The following is a 23,202-nucleotide window of genomic DNA, read 5'->3' as shown; positions in this document are numbered from 1 at the left end:
AAGAGGGACTCTTCAAGATTCACAAAGAGCTTGGAGCAACTTTGAAAATTTCTTTGATTCAATTGTATTTTTCAATGCTAGCTCAAATGTCAAAATTGAGTTCATAAGTTGAGGAGTCAAAGGAGTTGAGGTGGAAAACCACTAAGGATGTGAAGAGTTTAAACCTTAAATGCTCCTACAATATCTCAATCGTCGACTATGTTTGAATTTCTATGGTTGAGATTAAACTTTTACATTACATGACAAAGACTAAGAAATATTAATCAAGGGCTTTCTTTGCATTATGTGTCAAATTTAAATGCTAGGCCTAAGGCTGGACTTCTTCATATGTTGGTCAAGCCTGCATCAATAAATGGTCCAACATATCATTAAAAAAAAAAAAAAAAAAAACTTAGGCCAAATAGGTGGTAATTGGTTGGAATTTGGGTCCAAAAAATGCCAAGATATCCGTCTGATCTCTATCTATACAGATCCTATTCATATCGGTAATGGTTGACACCATTCCTGAGTCTTAAAACCTTGATTGCAATTTACCCTGCGTGTGTAAATCAATCTAGAGCCGGGTATTCGAATTGGGTCCAAAGAGTGTCTGATTTTTGTATTCAATACGTAAATAATAGGGGAAAATAACCTTTTTCCTGCTAGCACAGGAAACATCCAAAGACAAGGCACACAAGAAATGACGCTGACATTTGTAGGAGAAAAAATTGAATAATCATGTTTATTGGACAATTCTCATATGGTCGATGTATCATTAAAGGGAACTAATGTTAAGGTCTGACTAAAGTGAAAATTATAATGCCATTTCTATTATCCTGAAAAAATTATACATCATTGGGTCTTATAAATTTTATTGAAGAATAAGGTTTTTCTTGCCACTTGTCGCATGCTTGACTTATCGAATATAAGTAATAAAAAATGCCCGATCAAATCCCACCTACTACAATGCCTCCTTTATTATTCCAGAACATTAAAAAAATAAAAATCATAACAACACATGAACTTTGTTTGAACTATCTTTGAAAAATAGAAAATACCATATCCATGTGAATCACAATGTTGGAACTAGGTTAGAGCAACCTTAGAAAATGTTCCTTTTGATTGCATTTTTATTGGCTCCATTACTGTATTGTTAATGTGTTAGTTTCAGTTTTCAAATATATATACTTAGATTGGTCTGGTCTACATCCGGTTTATTAAGGGTGTCAGTGGGTCTATTAATTCATCCAGGGTTGAGCCCTACCCTGTCAAGCTCAACCCAACCCAACCCGATCTTTATTGATCCTGATTGGACCGGGTTGGCCCTAATTGACCATGGCAGTCCCTTTATATTGTCATTTGGATGTGTGTGTGTGTGAGAGAGAGAGAGAGACCATCAATCCACTCATTCATAAATTTTTTTAAATGTAAAGATACATGTGAGTGGTGTGATTATAAAGGTGTAGAATGTGAATGGAGACATTTTAAAAAGTATACATGTTGTATGTTAATGTAATTAATATTATATATATTATATTATATATATAGTTTTTTTTTTATATAGTAATATAATATATGCATTATATCATAGAGACAGGTTAGGTTGGGTTGGGTTGGGTTTGGCTCAGCCCAATCCCCAACCCAAGCCCTATGTCTAAAACACTTAGCCTTAAAGGCCATACTGATAAGGATTTGGTTTGCTCCGATTGTTCATATCGATTGAACCGATCAGGCCATAAATTGACACCCCTAATGTGGGTTGAGCATTAAGGATAACTCCTATAAGATTACTCAAAGAAACCCTCTATTACTAAATTAATTTTATGTCACTCCTCATTTATTTAAGTTTCATTATCGTTTTTCTTTTTTATATTTAATTCCAAGTGAGTCCCCAAATCGATTTCTCATCACTTAGGGGTGTCAATGGGACAATTATATCCAGTTTCAATGTGGTATTAGGCCAAACAGAAACAACTTACTCCAAAATTTATTTTTCATTAAGGTTATTTTGGTCTTTTATCAGGATTTCATAGTGGTCATTTATTGGTTTGTTACATATGGGCTAGGGCAATGATTCTTAGATCGACGGACCTTGTCAATCTCAAGAATCAAATGGTTAACATTTTACCAATAATAAATTACCTGATTCTATCATTTATAAATATATACATCATCACATAAAAGTGGGCAACAGGACTTGTTCCAAAGGATATTACTTTTTATAGTAACAAAGTGTTCCTCTCATGTTCTTTTTCAAGGAATCTCGAGCACCTTTGTGATGATGTACCTAAGTTCAGGAGGAAGCCACATGTTGTCCCATATTCTAATGATAGTAGTTTTATTCAACTAGCTATGGTTTTTGCTCTGACGACAATTGTAAGGCAAGGCCGATTGTAAATCACCTTGCCCTTATTTGGGTTCAACTAGAGTCATATGTACTAACATGTCGACAAGAGGTATTGTCCAAAGTACACACCAATTAATTTTTAGTAAAAAGAATTGCACCCATCTTTTCTTTATTTTCTAGCCACTTGTCACATAAATTTATTTGAATACAAAAGGGAGTGATCAAAGTGCCCGATAAGAGTGGATCTTATATAACGGCTCATTTATTATCCAAGAAATATATATATATATATATATATATATAATAACCATCAATGTCCTTTTTAATGTTGAAATTATGACACTTTTACCAAGGGGGTCACTAATCACATGCACCAACATGTTGAGTAGGGGAACTGTTCCAAATGCCCAACCAAATGGATCCTAAGACACATTCTCTTTTTAACATAGAAGAAAAAAATGAGCACCGATGATTTTTCAACAAATTTGACCATATTTTTAGTTCCACAATGTTACACACATGGCAACTGTCATTTGCATCAATGCCATTAGAATTCATAAACTTATACATGATGAATTCGGACCACCATCCCTTGGAGAATCCCCAAGTGCTCTACCTATTTGAGCTAAAGATTCAAATGTAACTCATATATACTATATTGGTCCCATGTATAAATTTGTGGTAAAAGCATCCAGCTCTTCTTATGACACATTGTCATACCTTATGATAGTTCACATTGTTGTACCTTATGATAGTTCTTACGAAACAGGAAAATGGCATTGATGAGGTTGCAAAGATGACTTCAAAGTTGTCGAGTGTTCATCTTGATAAGGTTTCACCGAGCCCTCCAGCTTTGAAACTCCCACATTTGTTTAGTTTGACCACAAATTCTACTATGAAAGGGGGAAATATCCAGAAGAGGCAAGCTTTGGTTTCTCAAGCCAGCCAGGTGGAATTTTGTCTTAAGAATTGTCATGTTCTTGGTTTGCAAAGGTGACAGTTCTTGTGTCCAACACTTGAGGAGACCTGTCTGGGTGGCTGCTCTTTAATCGCAATCCTCCAATATGGACTTCACACAAGATAATCAATTTGATGGCAGCTCAGAACATTTCTTTGTACCTCTTTCAGGGACTGGATTTTCTCATGTAGGCCCAGAAACCAAATCCATTATAGTTAGGAGCAAAAGACTGTTTGTGTCTCTATCAGACACCACCAGCTTACACAAGAATTTTGTATCTAAGGCATGATTCAAAATCTCGGCGAGATGTCAGTTATTTCGTTTTTTTTTTTTTTTTTTTTGTCGAGATGAGATAGCTTACAAATTACTATAAGTACCAAATCTCAGTCGATATTTCAGTATCTCGGCCAAAATATCAATATCATTTTAGCGGGATGCCAAAATGACACCACCTTAGGCTCATAAATAGCTCATTTCATTTGGGGGTGTAAAATTCCGTCCCCAACTCGTCTGTTTCGGTGAAATTTTGACTCCTCCTTGCATTTCAACACAAATTCACTCTATTGCCCTCTCATTAGCCACATCATCGCACCTATTGCTATGAAGATCTACACCTTTCAAGCTTTGGAAAGGTAAACTACTTTCCCCAAAATTTTTTTTTTTTTTTCTGAAATAGTAACATAAATACATGTTGGATAGGGCTATATTTTTTATATATTAGACAATAGAGGCCAATCTACGACCTCACAGAGTCGAAATATTTTTTAGTTCATAAATATTTATTTTTATTTTTTTGGTTTAAAAATGTATTTTCCATCAACATAAATTATATCTTTTTATGGTAAATATAGCTTCGATGGAACTCAATTATATATATATATATATAATTTTTTTTCCAGATGATAAATATTTATTTTAATTTAAAAAAAATGAAAAATAGATTAATAATTGAAAAAAAATTAAAAATAGGGAAACATATTCTGTTTTGATTTAAAAAATAAAAGAAAATAAGAGATTAATACTAAAGTGTTTTGAAGCATATATGATGCTTGTTATGCTATACCATATTTGATTTTATTGTATTATGTCATTAAATATTTTCTAAAATTGATTGAAAAATAATTTTATGTAAGAAAAAAATATAAGCAACTACCATATACTTGTAAATTAATAGTGACATTCTTTTTTCCTATGCATCAGCATTAGGGTGATATAAAATGGCTAACAGAAGAGGTGACGAGGAAGGCGAGAGAAAAGGGAGATGTGGGAAATGTGATAGAAGTCGTGATAGTGGAGAGATTGCATGGAAACACAGAGTGTCTATTGATGACAATAAGAGGAAAATAGAGTGCAACTATTGTCACAAGCATAGTTGTCATGGCGCCAAGGCGAACCAAGGCGTTGGAAGGCTACCTATGCGTTTAGGTGACACGGCGCCCACCTACAGGCGAATAAGGCGCCAAAAATTATGCTAATATTTTTTTTTAATATATATGTATATATATATATATATATATTATATCTTGTATAACTGTATAACAATGATATAATTATTTTAAATTGCTTATAAAAAATCAATCGTTTAAGCTATATCAAAATACAATAAGCACTACTTTAAGCAACATCATGGGAAAAAAATCCACACTTCAAGCAACATCAAGAGACAATAATCAACATTCAACATGAAAGTCATATCATCATCAATGCAAATAACATGTTGCAATTTTAAATGCATCTCTTGTCTATGGCCAGCAGGCAACGGTAGTAACTAATGCACTAACATGAGAAGCAGCAGTAGCAGGGGAAAGAAAAATCTACAGAAGCAGCTAGCATCCAAAAAATAAAAAAGGGATTCAGCAGACTGTCTTTACAGCATCAGGAAAAAAAAAACTCTACAGTAACAATTTACAGCAGCATAGTGCACTACAGTCTAGTAGTCTACAGCAGCAGGGAAAAAAGATCCAGAGAGTGCACTATAGTAACTAGGGAAAAAAGAAGAAGCATTATAGTTGACTGCAGCAGGGGAAAAAAAAAAAGCACTAGCAGCGGTGCTGCCAGTGCAGACAAAGAAGAAGAAGAGAAAAAAAAAATCGATTGACATACTCACATACCTGAAATTCTAAAACCAGCGCGAAGTCCAACTTGTTCTGCTCTAGGTTTAGGTTGCTTAATTGAGAGAGAAACAGAGAAGAGGGCTTTCAGCCTTTCACGTTATATTTCCTCCCCCCCCCCCCCCCCCCGCCCCCGCCCCCGCCCCGCCCCCGCCCCCTTTTTCCTTTTGCTTTTTTTGGTTCACTTAAGGAGTAAAATGATACCATGCATCTCACCCCATTTTAAAACCTGCATTTCATCAAATAAATAAATTACAATTAGAATATACCAAACAAAATACCCAAGTGTAAAAAAAAACATGCACACAAGGCGTACACCTTTCCTGAAAAGGCGTCCAATGCGCCCAAGGCGACGCCTTAACACCTAAGGGGACCGCTTTCCTCACATACACAATGGCATCCCCCGCTTTGCCCCTAAAAAAATGCCTGACGCCAAGGCGACGCCTTGACAACTATGGTCACAAGAAGTTTATGGGTGGTGAAGCCACAAGACTTAAGCAACATTTGGTTGGAAATTGCTCTGATGTGGCTACATGCACTGAAGTGCTTGATCATATTGCTAAGGCCATAGCTGAAGACATGAGGAGAGGGAATAAAGGAAAACGGCGAAAGATAAGGCGAGGAAAGAATTTAAGTAGGCACTACATGCTCCCATGCATCGTTATGATGATGATAGTGATGATGACAGTGATGACCCTATTTCTATGCCTGATGACATACAAACTGAGGAAGAGGCTAGAAATTGGCGGCAGGGGCAAGCATTGAGCCGAGAAAGTCTTCGTGAGGAGGAGGAAAGACGTAGACAGAGTAGAGGAGCTAGTCCATCTAGAGCAGGAGGTAGTGGATCTTCACAGTCTCCTTTGCCATTTAGGAGAACAGAGAGTACAAGAGTAGCCCCACCTCCACCTCCATCTTTAGTGGTACCACCTCGTGTGAACCCCGTTCTACAACAAGATCCCCATGCATAAAGGAAAAAGGGTAGTAAGCAGCGTAAGATAAAGGAGATGTGGACTAACATGAAGGCTTATGTTGGGGAGGTTGTATCTAAGTGGATGTTATTTCATAACATTCCAGCAAACACCACTACAAGTCCCTATTACTAGCTGATGCTTGATGTTGTTGCTGAGACCGGACCTGAGATAAAAAGGCCCACTGTGTAGAAACGCAACCCTAAAACGATGCAGAAGATAATGGAAAAACAAAACAAACAATGCACACGGATTTTACGAGGTTCGACAAGGTTGCCTACATCCCCGGTGAGATGAGATCCTGCTTCACTATCAATAGAGAATAGGGTTACAGCGCTCGTCCTCACACCTCTCAGTATTGCTTGCATTCTAGAGAAAGAAACCCTCGCTACAAATATATAGCGAGAAAAAAACCCTAATCCGGATTAAACTACAATTGCCACCCTAATCCGGATTAAACTACAATTGCCCTCAAATAAAAAATTCGAGTGGGGGGCACAAGTGCAGGGGGGCCTCCTGCCCCCCTTGCAACCCCCACGGCCCGCTAACCGGCTAGCGGGACCGCCGTCCTGGCTGTCTAGGTGCTGCACCAGTACTCCCTGGATTAAATTGCGACGGAATACAAGACATCATACACCAACAATCTCCACTTTGGCTTGAATTCTGTCGAGCCTCTTGTAAAGATAACTTGTAGACGTCTTCATCATTGTATCTCATTAGAGGCACAAACCAGCACATGTTTGGTGCGTCTCTCATCTTCAACAATGAGTAATATTAATCAAGTCCAAACAGGACTCGAACTTCTCTGTAGTAACTGTCTTTGTAAACATATCTGCAAGATTGAGATCTGTATGAATTTTTCTCAAGTGAATACTGCCTTCTGACACAAGCTCCCTGATCTTGTGAAATCTCACATCAATATGCTTTGTCCTTGCATGAAACACTTGATTCTTTGCAAGATGTATGGCACTCTGACTGTCACAATGTAACACTGCACCTCCTTGTTCCAACCCCAACTCATGAACTAGTCCAGCCAACCAGACTCCTTCCTTGGCAGCCTCAACTGCTGCCATGTACTCTGCCTCTGTAGTGGACAATGTAATTGTAGACTGAAGCATCGCCCTCCATGATATAGGTCCACCAGCCAATGTAAACACATACCCTGTAGTAGACCTCCTCTTATCTAAATCACCGGCATAGTCAGAATCAACATAACCTGCCAATTCTGTAGAACTTCCCTTGCCACTGAACATAACACCCATGGTTTTAAGTATCTCCGATACCGATACGATACCCTCCGATACGTATCTTAAATTTAGCCGACCGATACGATACACACCGATACGATACATGGAATTTTTAAATCCTTTCGTATCGATATATATCCTACAATACATACCGATATGCATCAATACACCACCAATACACATCGATATGATACGATATGCCTCGATACGACTCTATGGAAAATATAAAATTGAGATAAAATGTACATTTTGGTATGTATTGGTACGTATCGGTGAGTATCAGTATGTATCGATTGATACATATCGGTATATATCGGCATGTATAGGTGAGTATCAATATATATCGGTACATATCGGTGAGCATCGATACGTATCGATGAGTATCGGTATGTACCGATACAGTGCGCTACGGTCATATAATGGCCAATATGGGTAATTTTTCAGAAAAACACGATTTTTTAAAGGGTTTTTGTTCCAAAGTTGCTGTCAGCCATATTTCTCTAATTAAAGTGAAAATCAATGTTGAGAACAAGGATTTTATATTTATGGGACAGCTACAAACCTTGAATTCTTAGTACGATACCCTCAATTTAGTGTTTATGCATAATACATGTTATCAATAGTTTTTTTTAACAAATTCTTTATGCAAAAGTATTTAAAAAATTGTTTCCTATCCATTTATGTGTGTATCTTTAGCGTATCTTGATACGATACGATACCCTCCGATACGTATCTTAATTTTGACCGACCGATACGACGATTGATACCGATACTTTAATCCTTGATAACACCTATATCTTTAGTCTTGCTCAAGTATCTGAAGATCCACTTAATTGCATTCCAATGCTCCTTCCCTGGATTACTCATGTATCTACTAACAACAGTGACTGTATGAGACAAATCTGGCCTGCTACAAACCATAGCATACATGAGACTTCCAACTACGCTAGCATAAGGGACGTGAGACATCTGCTCCACCTCCTCATGTGTTGTAGGGTACTTCCTTCAAGATAACTTGAAGTGGCCAGCTAACGGAGTGCTAACCGGCTTAGCCCTTTTCATACTGAAACGCTCTAGCACCTTTTCAATATACCTCTTCTGAGTTACCCAAAGTTTACCTGCATTTCTATCCTAAGGATTTCCATGCCAAGGATCTTCTTAGCGGCACCAAGATCCTTCATCTCAAATTCAGCACTCAACAAAGACTTCAAAGAGACTATATCATGTTTGTTCTTTGCAGCAATGAGCATGTCATCAACATAAAGCATCAACAAAATAATAGAATTATCACTTGACACTTTATAATAAACACAACTATCATACTCACTTCTTGTATAGCCAATCTTCATCATGTGGGAATCAAAGTGCTTGTACCACTGCCTATGAGATTGCTTAAGGCCATAAAGCGACCTCTTAAGCAGACAAACATGGTCTTCCTTTCCCTGCACCTTGAAACCTTCAGGCTGCTCCATGTAAATCTGTTCCTCCAAGTCACCATGAAGAAATGCAGTTTTCACATCAAGTTGTTCAAGCTCTAAATCATACATGGCCACCAAAGCAAGTAGTACCCTGATCGAAGTGTGTTTCACCACTGGAGAGAATATTTCATTGTAGTCTATCCCCTCCTTCTGTGCATAGCCTTTGGCTACAAGTCTGGCCTTATACCTTTCACGCTCCTTCTCAGATGCTGCCTCTTTCTTACGAAAGACCCATTTACACCCAATGATTTTTCTTCCCTTGGGTTTTTCCACAATCTCCCAAGTCTTGTTCTTCTGTAGAGATTCCATTTCCTCCATCATAGCTATCATCCATTTATCATGCTGTGCATCACTCATAGCATCATGGTAGGAAGATGGATCACCTGTACCTACAGTGAGGGCATAGGCAACCATGTCCTCAAACCCGTATCTCATAGGTGCTTTGTGAGTACGCTTCCCTTTACCCTTTGCCACAGTATATGGAACTTCTACTGCTTCATGTTGTCCTTGTAAGTCACTTGATGACTCATTCTCTCTTGTTGTTTCTAACTCACCTAACTCCACCTGCACAGTAGAACCTTCTTTATTTTCATCAACTGCTTGTGAATTGTAATTTGACTTCACTATATGAGACTCATCAAACACAACGTCTCTGCTAACCACAACTTTCTGTGAACTTGGATCCCACAACTTGAATCCCTTTACACTTTTCTTAAAACCAAGAAAGATACACTGCTTAGACTTTAAGTCTAACTTGGAACGCTGCTCACTCTCAACATGTGCATAGGCTGGACAACCAAATATTTTTAGAATAGAATAATCTACTGGTTTTCCTGTCCATACCTCTTCAGGAATTTTACAATCAATCGCCTTTGATGGAGACCTATTGATAAGGAAACATGCCATGTTCACTGCTTCTGCCCAAAATCTCTTGCTCAACCCTGTATTCAGCCTCATACTCCGAGCTCTTTCTAGAAGTGTTTTGTTCATTCTTTCAGCTACACCATTTTGCTGTGGTGTCTTTGGAACTGTGAAGTGACGTGTAATCCCTTCAGCTTTGCACAATTCTAGAAACGGCTTGTATGTGTACTCTCCTCCATTATCTGTTCTCAAGTATTTAATTTTCTTTCCTGTCTTCCTTTCTACCTCAGCCTTCCATTCCTTAAATTTTGTGAACACCTCACTTTTATGCTTCATAAAGTAGATCCAGACTTTCCTTGAGTAATCATCAACAAAGGTCATGAAGTATTCTGCCCCACCTTTAGATTTTGTTGTTGAAGGACCCCATACATCGTTGTGTACATAATCAAGCACCCCTTTACTCTTATGTTTTGCAGTTTTGAAACTAACCTTGCACTGTTTTCCGAACACACAATACTTGCAGAAATTCAGTTTACAAGTTTTTACTCCCTTCAACATTTTCCTTTTATGAAGCTCCATCAATCCTCTTTCTCCCATATGCCCTAACTGCATATGCCACAGATAGGTATCATCTGTATCAAATATTGCATCTGTAGTCACAGATGCTCCACCTGTAAATGTGCTTCCTATGAGTCTGTATAGGTTTCCTACTAGCTGTCCCTTCATGACAACCATTACACCCTTAATAGCTTTGAGAACTCCACCTTCTGCTATGTACTTGCAGCCATTTGAGTCAAGTGCCCCCAAAGATATTAAGTTTTTCCTTAATTCTGGTACATGTCTCACATCTGCTAAGGTTCTTACTATCCTATCAAACATCTTGATTTTGATAGTGCCTATCCCAATGGTCTTGCATACGGCATCATTCCCCATTAGAACAGATCCACCATTATATGGTTGATATGTATCAAACCAATCCTTATGTGGACACATGTGATATGAACATCCAGAATCTAAAATCCAAGAATCAGAAGGTTGATTCTTACCTGATGATATAGAGAGTACATCTCCATCATCTCCATCTGAACTGTCAGCCACGCTAGCTTCCTCAGATGCTTTATCTACACCTTTCTTCTTTAAGTCCGCCTTCCTCTTCAAGCACTCTCTCTTCAAATGACCTTCTTTCTTGCAATAGTAACAAGAGACCTTTGTCTTTGCCCCTTTTGATTTCGATCGACTCTTCCCAGATCCCTTCTGATTTGATCTCCCTCTTTCCTGCTCCTTGTCACCTCCGAAAAAACCTTCTCCTTGAGATTTCGTACTACTGGCCTTCTTCCTTGTATCATTGGACATGAGGGCAGCTGCGACTTCATCCATCTCAAGGGTTTCCTTCCCGTACAAGAGAGTCGTTACTAGATGATCATATGATTCTGGGAGCGACGACAACAATAGTAACGCCTTGTCTTCATCCTCGATCTTAACCTCCAGGTTTGCAAGTTTACTTACGATCCGATTGAACATGTTAAGATGCTCTAATAGATCCGTACATTCCTCCATCTGTAGAGAATACAATTGCTTCTTCACGAACAACTTGTTCGTTAAGGACTTCGTCATGTAGATGCTTTCAAGTTTCGCCCATAACTGCGGTGCAGAATCGATACCCACAACATATTGTAGGGCATCATCAGAAAGATTTAATCGAATAGCACTTACCGCCTTTTCCTCCATCTCTTCCCAATCTTCGTCAGTAATCTTTTCAGGTTTCTTCGACTTCCCCAACAACGTTTTCGCCAAACCTTGCTGTATCAGAAGATCCTTCATCCTTTGACGCCAGAGGGTGAAATTGTTCTTCCCATTAAACCTCTCGATGTCATACTTGACATTCGATCCCTTCCCTGCCATCGTGATAGTAAATCCTAGAAAACAGAAACCTAGAGCTCTGATACCAATTTGTAGAAACGCAACCCTAAAACGATGCAGAAGATAACGGAAAAACAAAACAAACAATGCATACAGATTTTACGAGGTTCGGCAAGGTTGCCTATGTCCCCGGTGAGATGAGATCCTGCTTCACTATCAATGGAGAATAGGGTTACAGCGCTCGTCCTCACACCTCTCAGTATTGCTTGCCTTACAGAGAAAGAAACCCTCGCTACAAATATATAACGAAAAAAAACCCTAATCTGGAAAGTCCACAATTGCCCTCAAATAAAAAATTCAAGCGGGGAGCTGCGCCCCCCTACACCCCCTGCTATGCAGGGGGGCCTCCTGCCCCCCTTACAACCCCCATGGCCCGCTAACTGGCTAGCGGGACCACCGTCCTGCCTATTTAGGTGCTGCATCAATACTCCCTGGATTAAACTGCGACAGAATACAAGACATCATACACCAACAACATGGTGATTAGACCTTGAGTCAAGTAACCAAGAAGAGGAAGAACGGAGAAAGGAGGAAGTAGAAGAAAAGCAAGACATACCAAGAAAGGCATGGTTAAATCTCTGAGGACAGTGAGAAGCCACATGTCCCTCTTGATTACAGTTTGGCAGCAGAGGCACTGATGAGGCGAGAAAGCAGGGGAACGTGAACCTGTAGGAGGTGCACCAAGAATGGAATCTTGAGGACCATTGTACTTATCAGATGTGTAACCTTGACCATGGTGCTGACGATGTCCAGAATTAGAGTTCTGATCAGCATATTGATGAGACCCCTGGCCATAGCGCTGACGACGATTGCCACGATGACGAGAGGAATATCGATTGAAAGAACACCGATTACCAGTAGTAGACCGTGATTGAGTCTCAGATGGCACCGATGCCATATTTGCAGTTGTAATGGAACTAGTTACATTATCAGAGACCGAACGAAGGAAACTTCCATGGCTAAGGAGGAGATCAGTTAGCTCAACAAACGTAACAGACTCTGCGCGAAGGCGTACAGAGGTTTGTCAAATCTCTGTATTCCGACCCCAAGCCTTGGAGAGCAGCAAGCACCAAATCATCATCAGGAACAGGTTGATCTATGGCAGCGAGAGTATCCGTAGTAGATCGAATGTGGAGGAGATAGTGATGAAATCAGAACCTCTCTGAAGCCGAGAAAGACAATCTTTAAGATCCATCACGCGCGTCCCAGAGGAGGGAGCAAACACGGGAGCAAGAATTTCCCAAGCATGTTGAGCAGAGGAAGCACTAACTACATGCAAGAGTGCGGATTCAGACAAAGAAGACACGACCCAGCTGAGAATCAGCTGATCTTGCTGATCCCAGAGAGCGGCGGCAGAAAAGGGAGCAGCAACGATCTCAATATTCTCAGATGTAAGATGAGGAATCTCAGGTCACATAAAAGAACCATCGACATAGCCGATCAGATTATAACCTCGAAGTAACGGAAGGAATTGCGCCCGCCAGAGAAGGTAATTTGTGGAATTAAGCTGGAGAGGAAGATGCGGAGAGACATTAAGAGCAACGAGGGACAGGGAAGCAAAGATGCCAGTGGCGATCGAACTATTTGCAGAGGGAGACGAAGCGGAAGCCATGAATTCAAGAATCAAGAAACAAGAACGCTCGTCGGAGCAGCTAGGGAAAGAAAGAAACCAGGAGAGAAAGGACTCGTTAGAGCAAAGAGCCTCTTGATACCATGTAGTTACTGAATATTCAATCAATATTTCATTAAGGAAAAGAGTTGTTTATATACAGAATACATTAGTCACAAGTGACAGTATGATGCATAATACAATCCTATTCCTAACAAGTTTCACTGTGTTACTCTACTCAATGGAACTTAGGCTGTAGCCTCTCTTTCTCTATTGTTTTCCTGTTCATAGTTGGAGACTTGGAGGCACGGAGCTCCCAGAAGTGTAGCCTTTGCAGGAATTTGATCCCTGAGTAAAGCAGTCAAAGTATTTATTCTGAAAGCTTAATTTATGATGGGTAGGATTTTATTTCCTTGGTAAAGAATTTTTCTTATAAGAAAAACGAACTGCAGATGATAACATAAAATAACAACGGAAAGGATTGGCCCAAGGCACGAACATAAGTATAGCAACAGCTCTTTACATTACAGGATAGATGAGGTCTGTTCACACCAGACTGAGCAAGCTCATCAGCCAAGCAACTAGCTGGTCACATTCTTCACTGAAAAGTAAGTTTTATGTCTGTAAGGAGTAAGAGGTCTGGCCTTTTCGGTAGAGAAGGAGAGAATGCCAGCACCCGCATCTCTCAAATCCATCATTGGATGACCAGGTGGCATTCTTACCTTCAATGATAAAGCTATCCCATCTCTTAGAGCTAGAGAACTCCAAACTCGTAATAATGGCCTTGGAGGCTTGGACTCCACATAAATATTCAGGAAATGCCTATTAGGCATGCAGGCATTCTCCAAATGAATACTAGATTTTGGCAAATTGGTTAGAGTATTTTTAAAGTGGATGAGCTTCATATGCGGGACTGGCTCTTGTACCATCATTTCTGGAAAGGGAACCAAGACATTCTCCTCTTGTTGTTCATTCCAAAACCTCTCATAGTTGAGCTAGTAGTCACACAGCAAAAGTGAAAAACCAAACTCCTTTGTGGATATATGTGAATTCCTATAACATAGAATTTGGGACCCAGTTTTCCTTCACCCACTGAATCTCTTCACCTATCACTCGTCATTGCTCCCCACCCCCTTGATGAAGGTCCAAATTGCCCTTTCCACGATTCCAGGAGTCCCATCCAAGCACCAGAACCCATGAGTGAAGAGATCACCATGGGTGAAAGAAAACTTTTCCCTAGAATTTTTGGGTTCATAGTGGTTGAATGGTGACAATATGAAAGCTCGGCCAAGTTTCTAGCATTTTTCTCATGTTATTATGGATTATTACTCGGCTGATAACAGGGTATTTCTGCAATTGTTGGTGTTCAAGACAAATATGCATGTCTCACCAAAAAGGTTGTGGCTTACAAAATTATCTAGCAGTTTTACAAATGCAACTATTATTTTTTTCAGAACTTTTCACATTTAGCATTCACAGATTTGTATTGGAGTAACATAAATCTGATGCTACTTGAATGTTTATACGCATTGGGGTGGTTTAAGTAAGTTATTTCAGTTAGTATATTATTATCTAGAAGTCTTTACTTAAAGGTAGATCTATGGCACTAAACCGTTACTGTAAGAGTCATATTATATATTTCTCATCATTGTTCATGTTTTCCCTTCTTAAGTATATCTCTGTGTTAATAGTCATATGAAACAAAAGAAACAAGGGCACCCCATTAAAAATATACTATCCTACTACTTAATATGCAAAAAGAAATATCTTGCCAACTGCTCTTTTCCACAAGGAAAAATAACTTATTGTTTGCAATATGGTATAAGCCATCCATGAAGCTACAAGCATTAAGCCCCTGTCACTCTTCAAGGAGGAAATTTCCTGTTTGATTTGCTCCACCATCTTTTTGGTGGATGTGAACTCTGTGTTAAATGCCAAGTCATTCTTCTCCTTCTAGTGGTGCTAGTATCTGGCAGACTGATCCACGAACCAAATAATTTTCCCCCTTTAAAATTAAGAAATGTACATTGATATGGCATTCTTGGAAAAGATCCTGTAAACTATTGAAACAAACATTAGGCATGTGTTTTGCTGCTAAAGGTCTGAATATTCCTCCCATTTTATAGTTTATGGTGTATGACTGAAGTAACCACCGATTAATGATCCTTCCCTTTAGAAATACATGCCACAACAAATGACCCCCCCCTCCCAAAAGAAAAAAATCCAAACCTATCCGTGCTTGATAAGTGGGATTCTATTGAAAAGGAAGATCTTAGTAGTGAACATACTTACAGAAGTGCTGTATGGTCCTTGGAGATATAAAATGTGGCAAAGATGCTAGGCACTTCCATCCTTGTGTGGTGCATGGAATGGGATAGAATCGAGTGTGCACATAACTTCATGGATACACTTTAGTTGTTTTTGAGGTGTCGCATGCAAACTTTTGTTGTTGCTATCTTTAGCCGAATACAGGTCTGCAGAACAAACATTGTTTCCATCATCTGGTTCCTTCTACACGAGATCAGAATTTGGGTGAGCTTATACATTGTTAGGCAAGTCTATAGTATATCTGTGCATCGAAAGAAATGCACCTTAGATGGGATTGAATTACCCCCCAAAAAGAGGCCTCCGAAAATTCTTCCTACTTGAGGTTACTTCCTTTTACTTTTCTTTTCTTTTGCACTTCAAGAGAAAAATATAGTAGGGCTCTGTGTCAACTATCTATCTTCATCTTGACTCAGGGACAATTACTAATTGAAATATGTATGGCAATCATATATATATATATATATATATATGTAATATGTAATATATGTATATGTATATGTATATGTATAGCCAATAGCAAGGAAACCTCAGCCAGGAAAAGACAAAAGAGCTAAGTAAAGCAACTTGTTATATGCTCAAGCTCTAGTCATTTCAATTTACCCTTAAATTATAGCAGTCAAGTGATGTTTTCCCTCAATTTCTGAAAGAGGCATACCATTTTCCTCTGTGTTACCTCTTCATCCAACCCTCAGAGTTTTTCACCCCCTTAGGAGTGACTTATGCACACCAGGGATCCTGCTAAATTCTTATTTTAATATTACATCCAAATATCCCACTTTGCAGGGAGTCCTTTGATCCCAATTCACTTCTTCGTTATGCCACATGATTTGGCAAAATTTTCTCAATTTTACCTTGGTTTTAAGAAATGTGTGATTTTTCAAACAGAGTTGTATTCAGAAGATGGTCATTTTGACCATTACTTCCCCACTTTATGGAGACCGTACATAGTGTGCCAGAAGGAGCAATAAAGAACATAACTTGAACTTCAATTGATTGGGGAACTTGTCTGTGCTATAATGTGTCATGGGGTACTCATGGTGATTTTTAGGCTGATTCTTGCTGGGGATGGTGGGAACACCACTTTGGAATGTCAATTACATTTGCATCACCTGTTAAGGGCGTACCTGGTGCCGAGAATGTCGAGAGGCTGTTTTCGAGCGCTTGACCACCAGGTCGCAGCATTTGTACCTTACCGTTGGACCAAGCGCGCCCCTTAATGGCGACCTTTGACTGTTTGACATGGAGAACACCCTTTTTGTTACTTTCTCAGTATGCTGGAGCTGGTTCTTTCTTGTTGCACTAAATTTTTCTGTTTTATAATAATGACTCCTTTTGAGTCATGGGATTCTCCATTCTTTGGCTTATGATGATGGCCTTGTGCCACTAACACCACTGTACCGTTTTAACATATCATGTAGTTATCTATTTGTTGTAGAGGGGCACAGATGATCTAGATGAAAGTGCCATGCTGAGTCCATTGTAAATAAAAAATCAGATAATAATAGAAAAGGAAGCTTTCATTTCATTGTTGTTCACTCGTAATAAGTTTTGATTAGTTTTTGATCTCTGAATATCCCACCCCCCGGCCCCCAACACCTAAAGCCCTGGTATCTTTCTGGTCATCTTTATCAGAAAAATTTTAATCATTTGCAGGCAGAAACTGAACGGGAAGCAGGAGGAAACAAGGGTCTTTCAGACAAACAGATTCGTCTAAAGATATACTCTCCAAATGTTCTTGATATCACATTGGTGGATTTGCCTGGAATAACAAAAGTTCCGGTTGGTGACCAACCATATGATATTGAGGCACGGATTAGAACGATGATATTGTCTTACATCAAACATCCAAGTTGTTTAATTTTAGCAGTTACACCAGCAAATTCAGATTTGGCGAACTCAGATGCACTTCAGATTGCAGGCACTGCTGATCCTGATGGTAAGTCTGCTTCAATGCTTTAGTGAGTTTGAATTTCACACACTCAGCTGAAAAAGGACATTGCAGTAGCAACAGGAAGGTTTTTCATTCAAGTCTATAGCTTTTAAAGGGTGTTTCCTTATGCAGGTTATCGGACTATTGGTGTAATTTCAAAGGTGGCTGTTTCTCCTCCTCCCCCCCCCCCCCCAAACACCACTCCTCCCCACGAAAAAAAAAATCACAGTACCTTGGAAACTTTTGCAACTTTATTGCTATTCTCTAATGAGGCATTGCAATAATATTGTCTTCTTTGTGGCCTCAGTTGGATATTATGGACAGAGGCACTGATGCCCGTAATTTTTTGCTTGGAAAAGTGATCCCACTTCGACTTGGTTATGTGGGAGTCGTGAACCGCAGTCAAGAGGTAAGCCTGCTCCTTTAACATTAGAGGCTAGCTAAATGTCTCAATGTCCTTTATTTAGTGTTGCAGGCACACTAAAACTGATGCTTTGGTTCGAATTTTTAAATAATCTCCTCTGCACATGGAGTTGGATTTTTTTCCTAATATGTTCTCTCTCTCTCTCTCTCTCTCTCTCTCTCTCTCTGAGGGTAATTCTTATAGCTTTGGTCTCGTTTATTGATGTTTCTGGTGTATTCTTTTGACTAGCCTTGGTTAAAGAAAATGTTTCTTCCCCCGCCTCCCTCTACTTTGTTTAAGGGACCAAGTCATGGGTTGTAGTTAATGCAGGAACAAGTAATGCGAGGGACTTTACAAAACCTTTTAAACCTGAAAGTATTTTTTTAGGGTGAATAGAAATTATATTACGAAAAAAGGAGAAGAATATACAAGCCCAGGGCCAAAGAGAGAACAAAACAAATAGAAAAACGAGTAGTAAGCCTACTCGGGGTGATGCAAAATTGAGGCTGAACCGGGTTGACCCTTCGGGCAATCTCAACCGAGACGAACCAGATCTGATTTGATTTTTGGGATTAGAATATTTTAGGACTTACTTTATTTAGGAAGTATTGAGTTATTTAATTTGGGAAGATATGTAATCTTTTATTTTTGAGTAGTTCTTAGTCAATTAGGGAGTTAAACCAATTTAAGTTTTATTATGTTTCTAATTTCATTAGTAGAATTTATGAAGCAAATTAGAAGTTGCTATTTCAGTCTTAGATTTTTATTAGGCAAATTTAATTTCGGTTTACCATATAATGGCATGTAACCGATGGGTATAGTAGTGTTGAATTGAATTGAATTTTTGGTTGAAACCTTGGTGGTTCCAATTGGTCGTGTGACCTTCTTCTTCCCCCTTGTGTGAATTCTTCTCTTCTTCCCTACACTCTGAGTTTACTTAGGGATTTCTTCCCTTTCTCTAGAGGCCCTCCATCACCGGGGGGCGATTGTAGGATGGAAAGGGGAAGACCCTAGGACACAACAATGAACATGTTTCTTGGGAATCCCTTACAGTTGAATGAGGGAGTGTGGCAAGTTTTGAGCTAACGTCAAAATATATGGCATCCCATATCATATCAAATGAACTAGATTTAGAAGTCCATCTACGAAGGTTGCATTCCATCCAAATGTGGTTGATGGAGGCACAAAAAACTAACTTCCCAACAGTGTCATATATGGGTTCCCACCAATCCTCATATCGATCCAGATTTACTCTCTTTGGAGGGGAAGGGATCTTCTCTTGACCAGCTAGCAGCTACTTAGGACTTTCTTCCAAATGGAGTTAGCAAAGGGGCAAGAGAAGAATATGTGATTTGTATCTTCAAGACCATTCCAACAGAGATAGCTTGAAAGGGGAGACCTTGATGCAATAATGGATGAGGAAAGATTGCATGGGGAGGCAGTTGGAGAGGGTGCGCCAAGTGATGAAACTTGGGGTTGGGTATATGACCTTTGAACCAGACAATCTTGTGCCAAGGGGAGGGGGACCTTGGAATCTTGCCAAAATCCTAAGCAGAAAGGGATATGACCTTTGAACTATACAATCTTGTGCCAAGGGGAGGCGGACTTTGGAATCTCACCAAATTCTAAGCAGAAAGGGCACTAAAGATACCTGAAGCTAAAGGAAGCCAAATCACATCACCTCTACCGCGGTGCCTTAGGGGAATGGGGGAGGGAGCTCCAGAAATTAGCTAAAGGTGTGGGGGGGGGGGGGGGGGGGGGAGGGGGGGACCACACACCATGGGAGATAATGGAGGATACCATGCAACTTTTGTCAAGGCCAAAGGAGTAAATAGATCTAGAGCTCACCACAATGGAGAGGACACCTAAAGGATGCCACTTGTCAAGCCAAAGGGAGGTAGATAGACTATCATCAATCTTGGAGGATATGGCCTCTGTTAGAAGTCCATTGTGAAAAGGGAGGAGGAGTCCTGCGCAAGCCGTAGGCTCCTCCCTTGGTGTTTTCCTAACTAGGATTGTCTTAGTTCAACTAGGACTGATATCTAATTCGAAGTTAGTAAGCTTATGTTAATTTCATATTATGTTTTGGAATTGCAGTTCCTAGTAGGACTTATATCTTACTTATAACAAGACTTCTAATAGCTGATTGGAGTTCTATACAATGAATAGAGGTTGGAGCTCCAATCCATCGATTGGGACTCCCTTGCACAAATTCATGACTCTCTCTCTCTCTCTCTCTCTCTCTCTCTCTCTCTCTCTCTCTCTCTCTCTCTCTCTCTCATTTAATTGACAACCTCAATAGCAATGTGCCTGACTTGCAAGATCCTAGGCTAGACCCACGAGACATCAGAGGAGGGGGAAACTGACCATGTCGAGTCTCTACGAAGGAGCCTAGCATAAATCCACGAGGTCTAGATGCTCTCTTTCTTGGATGCCAATTTCCAAATCAACTTAAGGGAACCATAAAGATTTACATCTTTAATTCTTCTCAAACCAAGATGACCTTTAGATTTGGGGAGGCAGAATGAGGCCCACTTGATGGGGTGAAGAAACCTGGCAAACTCAACCCCTTTCCATAGAAAAGAGCACACAAGGGATTCGACCTTCTAAACGATGGACTTGGGCTAACCGAGCACACCACACTAGTAAATGTAGAAAGATTGACGCACTGATTTGATGAACTCCAGGCGACCTGCATAGGAGAGAAGTTAGCTTTCCAAAGCTGAAGCCGTTTGCGTATAAGGTCCAACACGGGGTGCAATGATGGGCAGTCAAATGGGCAATGATGAGGGGGATGCCAAGGTACTTAACAGGGAGGGAGCCAAGAGAGAACATGGTGAGGTGGAGAAGGTGGGTTTTGGAAGACCCGGAAACCCCATAAAGAAAGATATGGGACTTGAGGAGGTTAATGTGGAGATTTGACATACTTTGGAAATGAAGCAGGGAGGATATAATAGACTCAAGGGACAATGAGTCTGCCTTGGAGAATATCATAAGATCGTTAAAGATTGGTGTTGCTATGTCCTTTATAGGAAATGAATTTAATTGGATAAGCGATGACATTGAGATGAACAATATAAGAGGGGAAAAGAAGTCTTAGAGTAGAGAAGGAAGAATGCAATGGAATGTGAAACTCATGCATATAAGGAAATTCACGCCATGTTGTTAGTAAATATGAGAATTTTCTCACTCTGTATTGGCAGCTGTCATGGATTGGTTTCCAATAGGTGAAAATTAGTTTGGCCTCTCTCTCTTGGGTAGAAGCCCAAGGATCTTTTATCTTCCCATGGCCTTGGCTGCCGGACTTCCACCTTGAAAAAAAGTAATGATTCAGCTCTACTTTCACTGCTGACCAAAATAGAAGCCTTAATCTCATCGATGGCCTTGCATTAGTGTGTGTCTGTAATGTTTCATCTTTTCTTCCTTGCATTTTCTCTTTACCCTTCCCTCTTTTCATAAAATCATACATTTATAAGCTTCTCTCAAACAAAGGGCAATGTGTCAAAAGGAGAAGTTTGTTATTGTCACCTCATTTTCAGCATGCTCTGGCTTTTGTGTGTGTGTGTGTGTGTGTGTGTGTGTTTTTTTTTTGAGGGGGGGTGACAAGCTAGAAGAGTTGTTAGTACAGAAAAGAAGGTTTGCTATGAGCAAAAAATTTGCTGCAATTGCTTCTAATCTCTGATGATATGTATTGCCTGAATTCTCGACACACATATGTCCAAAACAACTTTATCCTTGGCCCTTCTAGTTACTACAGATATGAAGTGCCTTAATTATTTATGGCATCATTTCTTATGTTAGAACTTCCAGCGTTTGCTTTAGCATTAATTCACTTGTAACAGCTAGTGTTTTTCGGTATCTAGTGGATATAGGAACTGTTCTTCAGCTGCAAAAGTTGTCTATTCTGGTTTATATTTAAATCTGCTTCTTCTGCCACACGAAACTAAGTCTGCTGTCTGCAAATTCTATGGTTGAATTTATATCTCACAAGCTCGTTGTTGTTGTTGTTGTTGTTGTTGAGTATTACCATTATAGTATGATAAAATGAAAATGTTTTACATATGTTTGTGAAGCTTCTGATATCCTTGTTTCATGATATTAAACCAGGATATCAATCAGAACCGGAGTATCAAGGATGCACTTGTTTATGAGGATAACTTCTTCCGCAGTCGTCCTGTATGAATATTATGTTTATGAGGGCTTTGTTTCCATATCTGGTCTAGAGTATGTTGACGATTTCTGATATTGTTTCGATTTGTTTGCAGGTATACAATGGTCTTGCTGACCGTTGCGGCATTCCTCAGTTAGCGAAGAAATTGAACCAGGTAGGGATTTTCACCATCTATTCCTTTACTGATAACAGGTTTCAAGCTTTGTATGCCTAATGGTTTTATTTTTATGTGCAGATTTTAGTACAACATATTAAGACTGTACTTCCGGGGTTAAAATCACGCATAAGTTCTGCATTGGTTGCTGTGGCAAAGGAGCACGCCAGCTATGGAGAAATCACTGAATCAAAAGTATGGATTGTTGTCTGTCATCCTTCCCATTTTACCCACTGAGAGAAGTTGGAAAGAAGACGATGCCAGCCTACTTTGCTCTGCTAAAACATTGATAGACAAACAAAATTGGTAGTTCTTTTCTGTTCAGATGAAGTCTATGATAAGATGGTTGATAAACTGGACCTAGATGTAAGATATAGTCCATAATGTAAACTACTATTCATTAAATTATGTATCATTCCTCTCTATCCTTCATAGTTGGTATTCATTACATTTGGCGTATATCTTTGTTTTGACAAAGTTGGGTAGTTTCCTGTTCTGTGCTTCTGTTGTATGACCATTCTTTGCATGTTTCTCATTTGTTGAATTTTGAAAATCCTTATATTTTCACTTTTAATTACTGGGTCGGTACTTTTACATTTTTCTCTTACTTATTCCTCCACCATCTGCCTGACAGGCTGGACAAGGAGCTCTTCTTTTGAACATTCTTACAAAATATTCTGAAGGTAAATATTGGCTTGGCCAACTTTTTTTTTTTTTTTTTGGGGGGGGGGGGGTTTT

The 23,202-nt window shown here is 39.4% G+C and overlaps 1 protein-coding gene and 1 long non-coding RNA gene across 2 annotated transcripts in view; one reads left to right on the top strand and one right to left on the bottom strand.

The window, feature by feature from the left end:
* Positions 1–5,503, bottom strand: part of LOC122077974 — an 11,516-nt gene extending 6,013 nt beyond the window's left edge. The window contains exon 1 of the long non-coding RNA XR_006139972.1: positions 5,396–5,503. This is a non-coding gene — a long non-coding RNA (uncharacterized LOC122077974). The remainder of the gene's footprint in view (positions 1–5,395) is intronic.
* Positions 5,504–12,780: 7,277 nt separating this feature from the next.
* LOC122077992 (dynamin-related protein 3B-like) overlaps positions 12,781–23,202 on the top strand; it is a 16,267-nt gene continuing 5,845 nt past the window's right edge. The window contains exons 1-8 of the mRNA XM_042643872.1: positions 12,781–12,888; positions 17,460–17,742; positions 17,869–17,897; positions 18,044–18,145; positions 22,247–22,315; positions 22,405–22,464; positions 22,546–22,659; positions 23,099–23,147. Coding sequence (XP_042499806.1) covers positions 12,781–12,888; positions 17,460–17,742; positions 17,869–17,897; positions 18,044–18,145; positions 22,247–22,315; positions 22,405–22,464; positions 22,546–22,659; positions 23,099–23,147 — 814 coding nt within the window. The remainder of the gene's footprint in view (positions 12,889–17,459; positions 17,743–17,868; positions 17,898–18,043; positions 18,146–22,246; positions 22,316–22,404; positions 22,465–22,545; positions 22,660–23,098; positions 23,148–23,202) is intronic.

This window comes from Macadamia integrifolia, chromosome 5 (assembly GCF_013358625.1).
Source record: "Macadamia integrifolia cultivar HAES 741 chromosome 5, SCU_Mint_v3, whole genome shotgun sequence".
Lineage (NCBI taxonomy): Eukaryota > Viridiplantae > Streptophyta > Magnoliopsida > Proteales > Proteaceae > Macadamia > Macadamia integrifolia.
The sequence above is the reverse complement of the archived record's forward strand: the minus strand, read 5'-3'. Positions and strand labels throughout refer to the sequence as shown.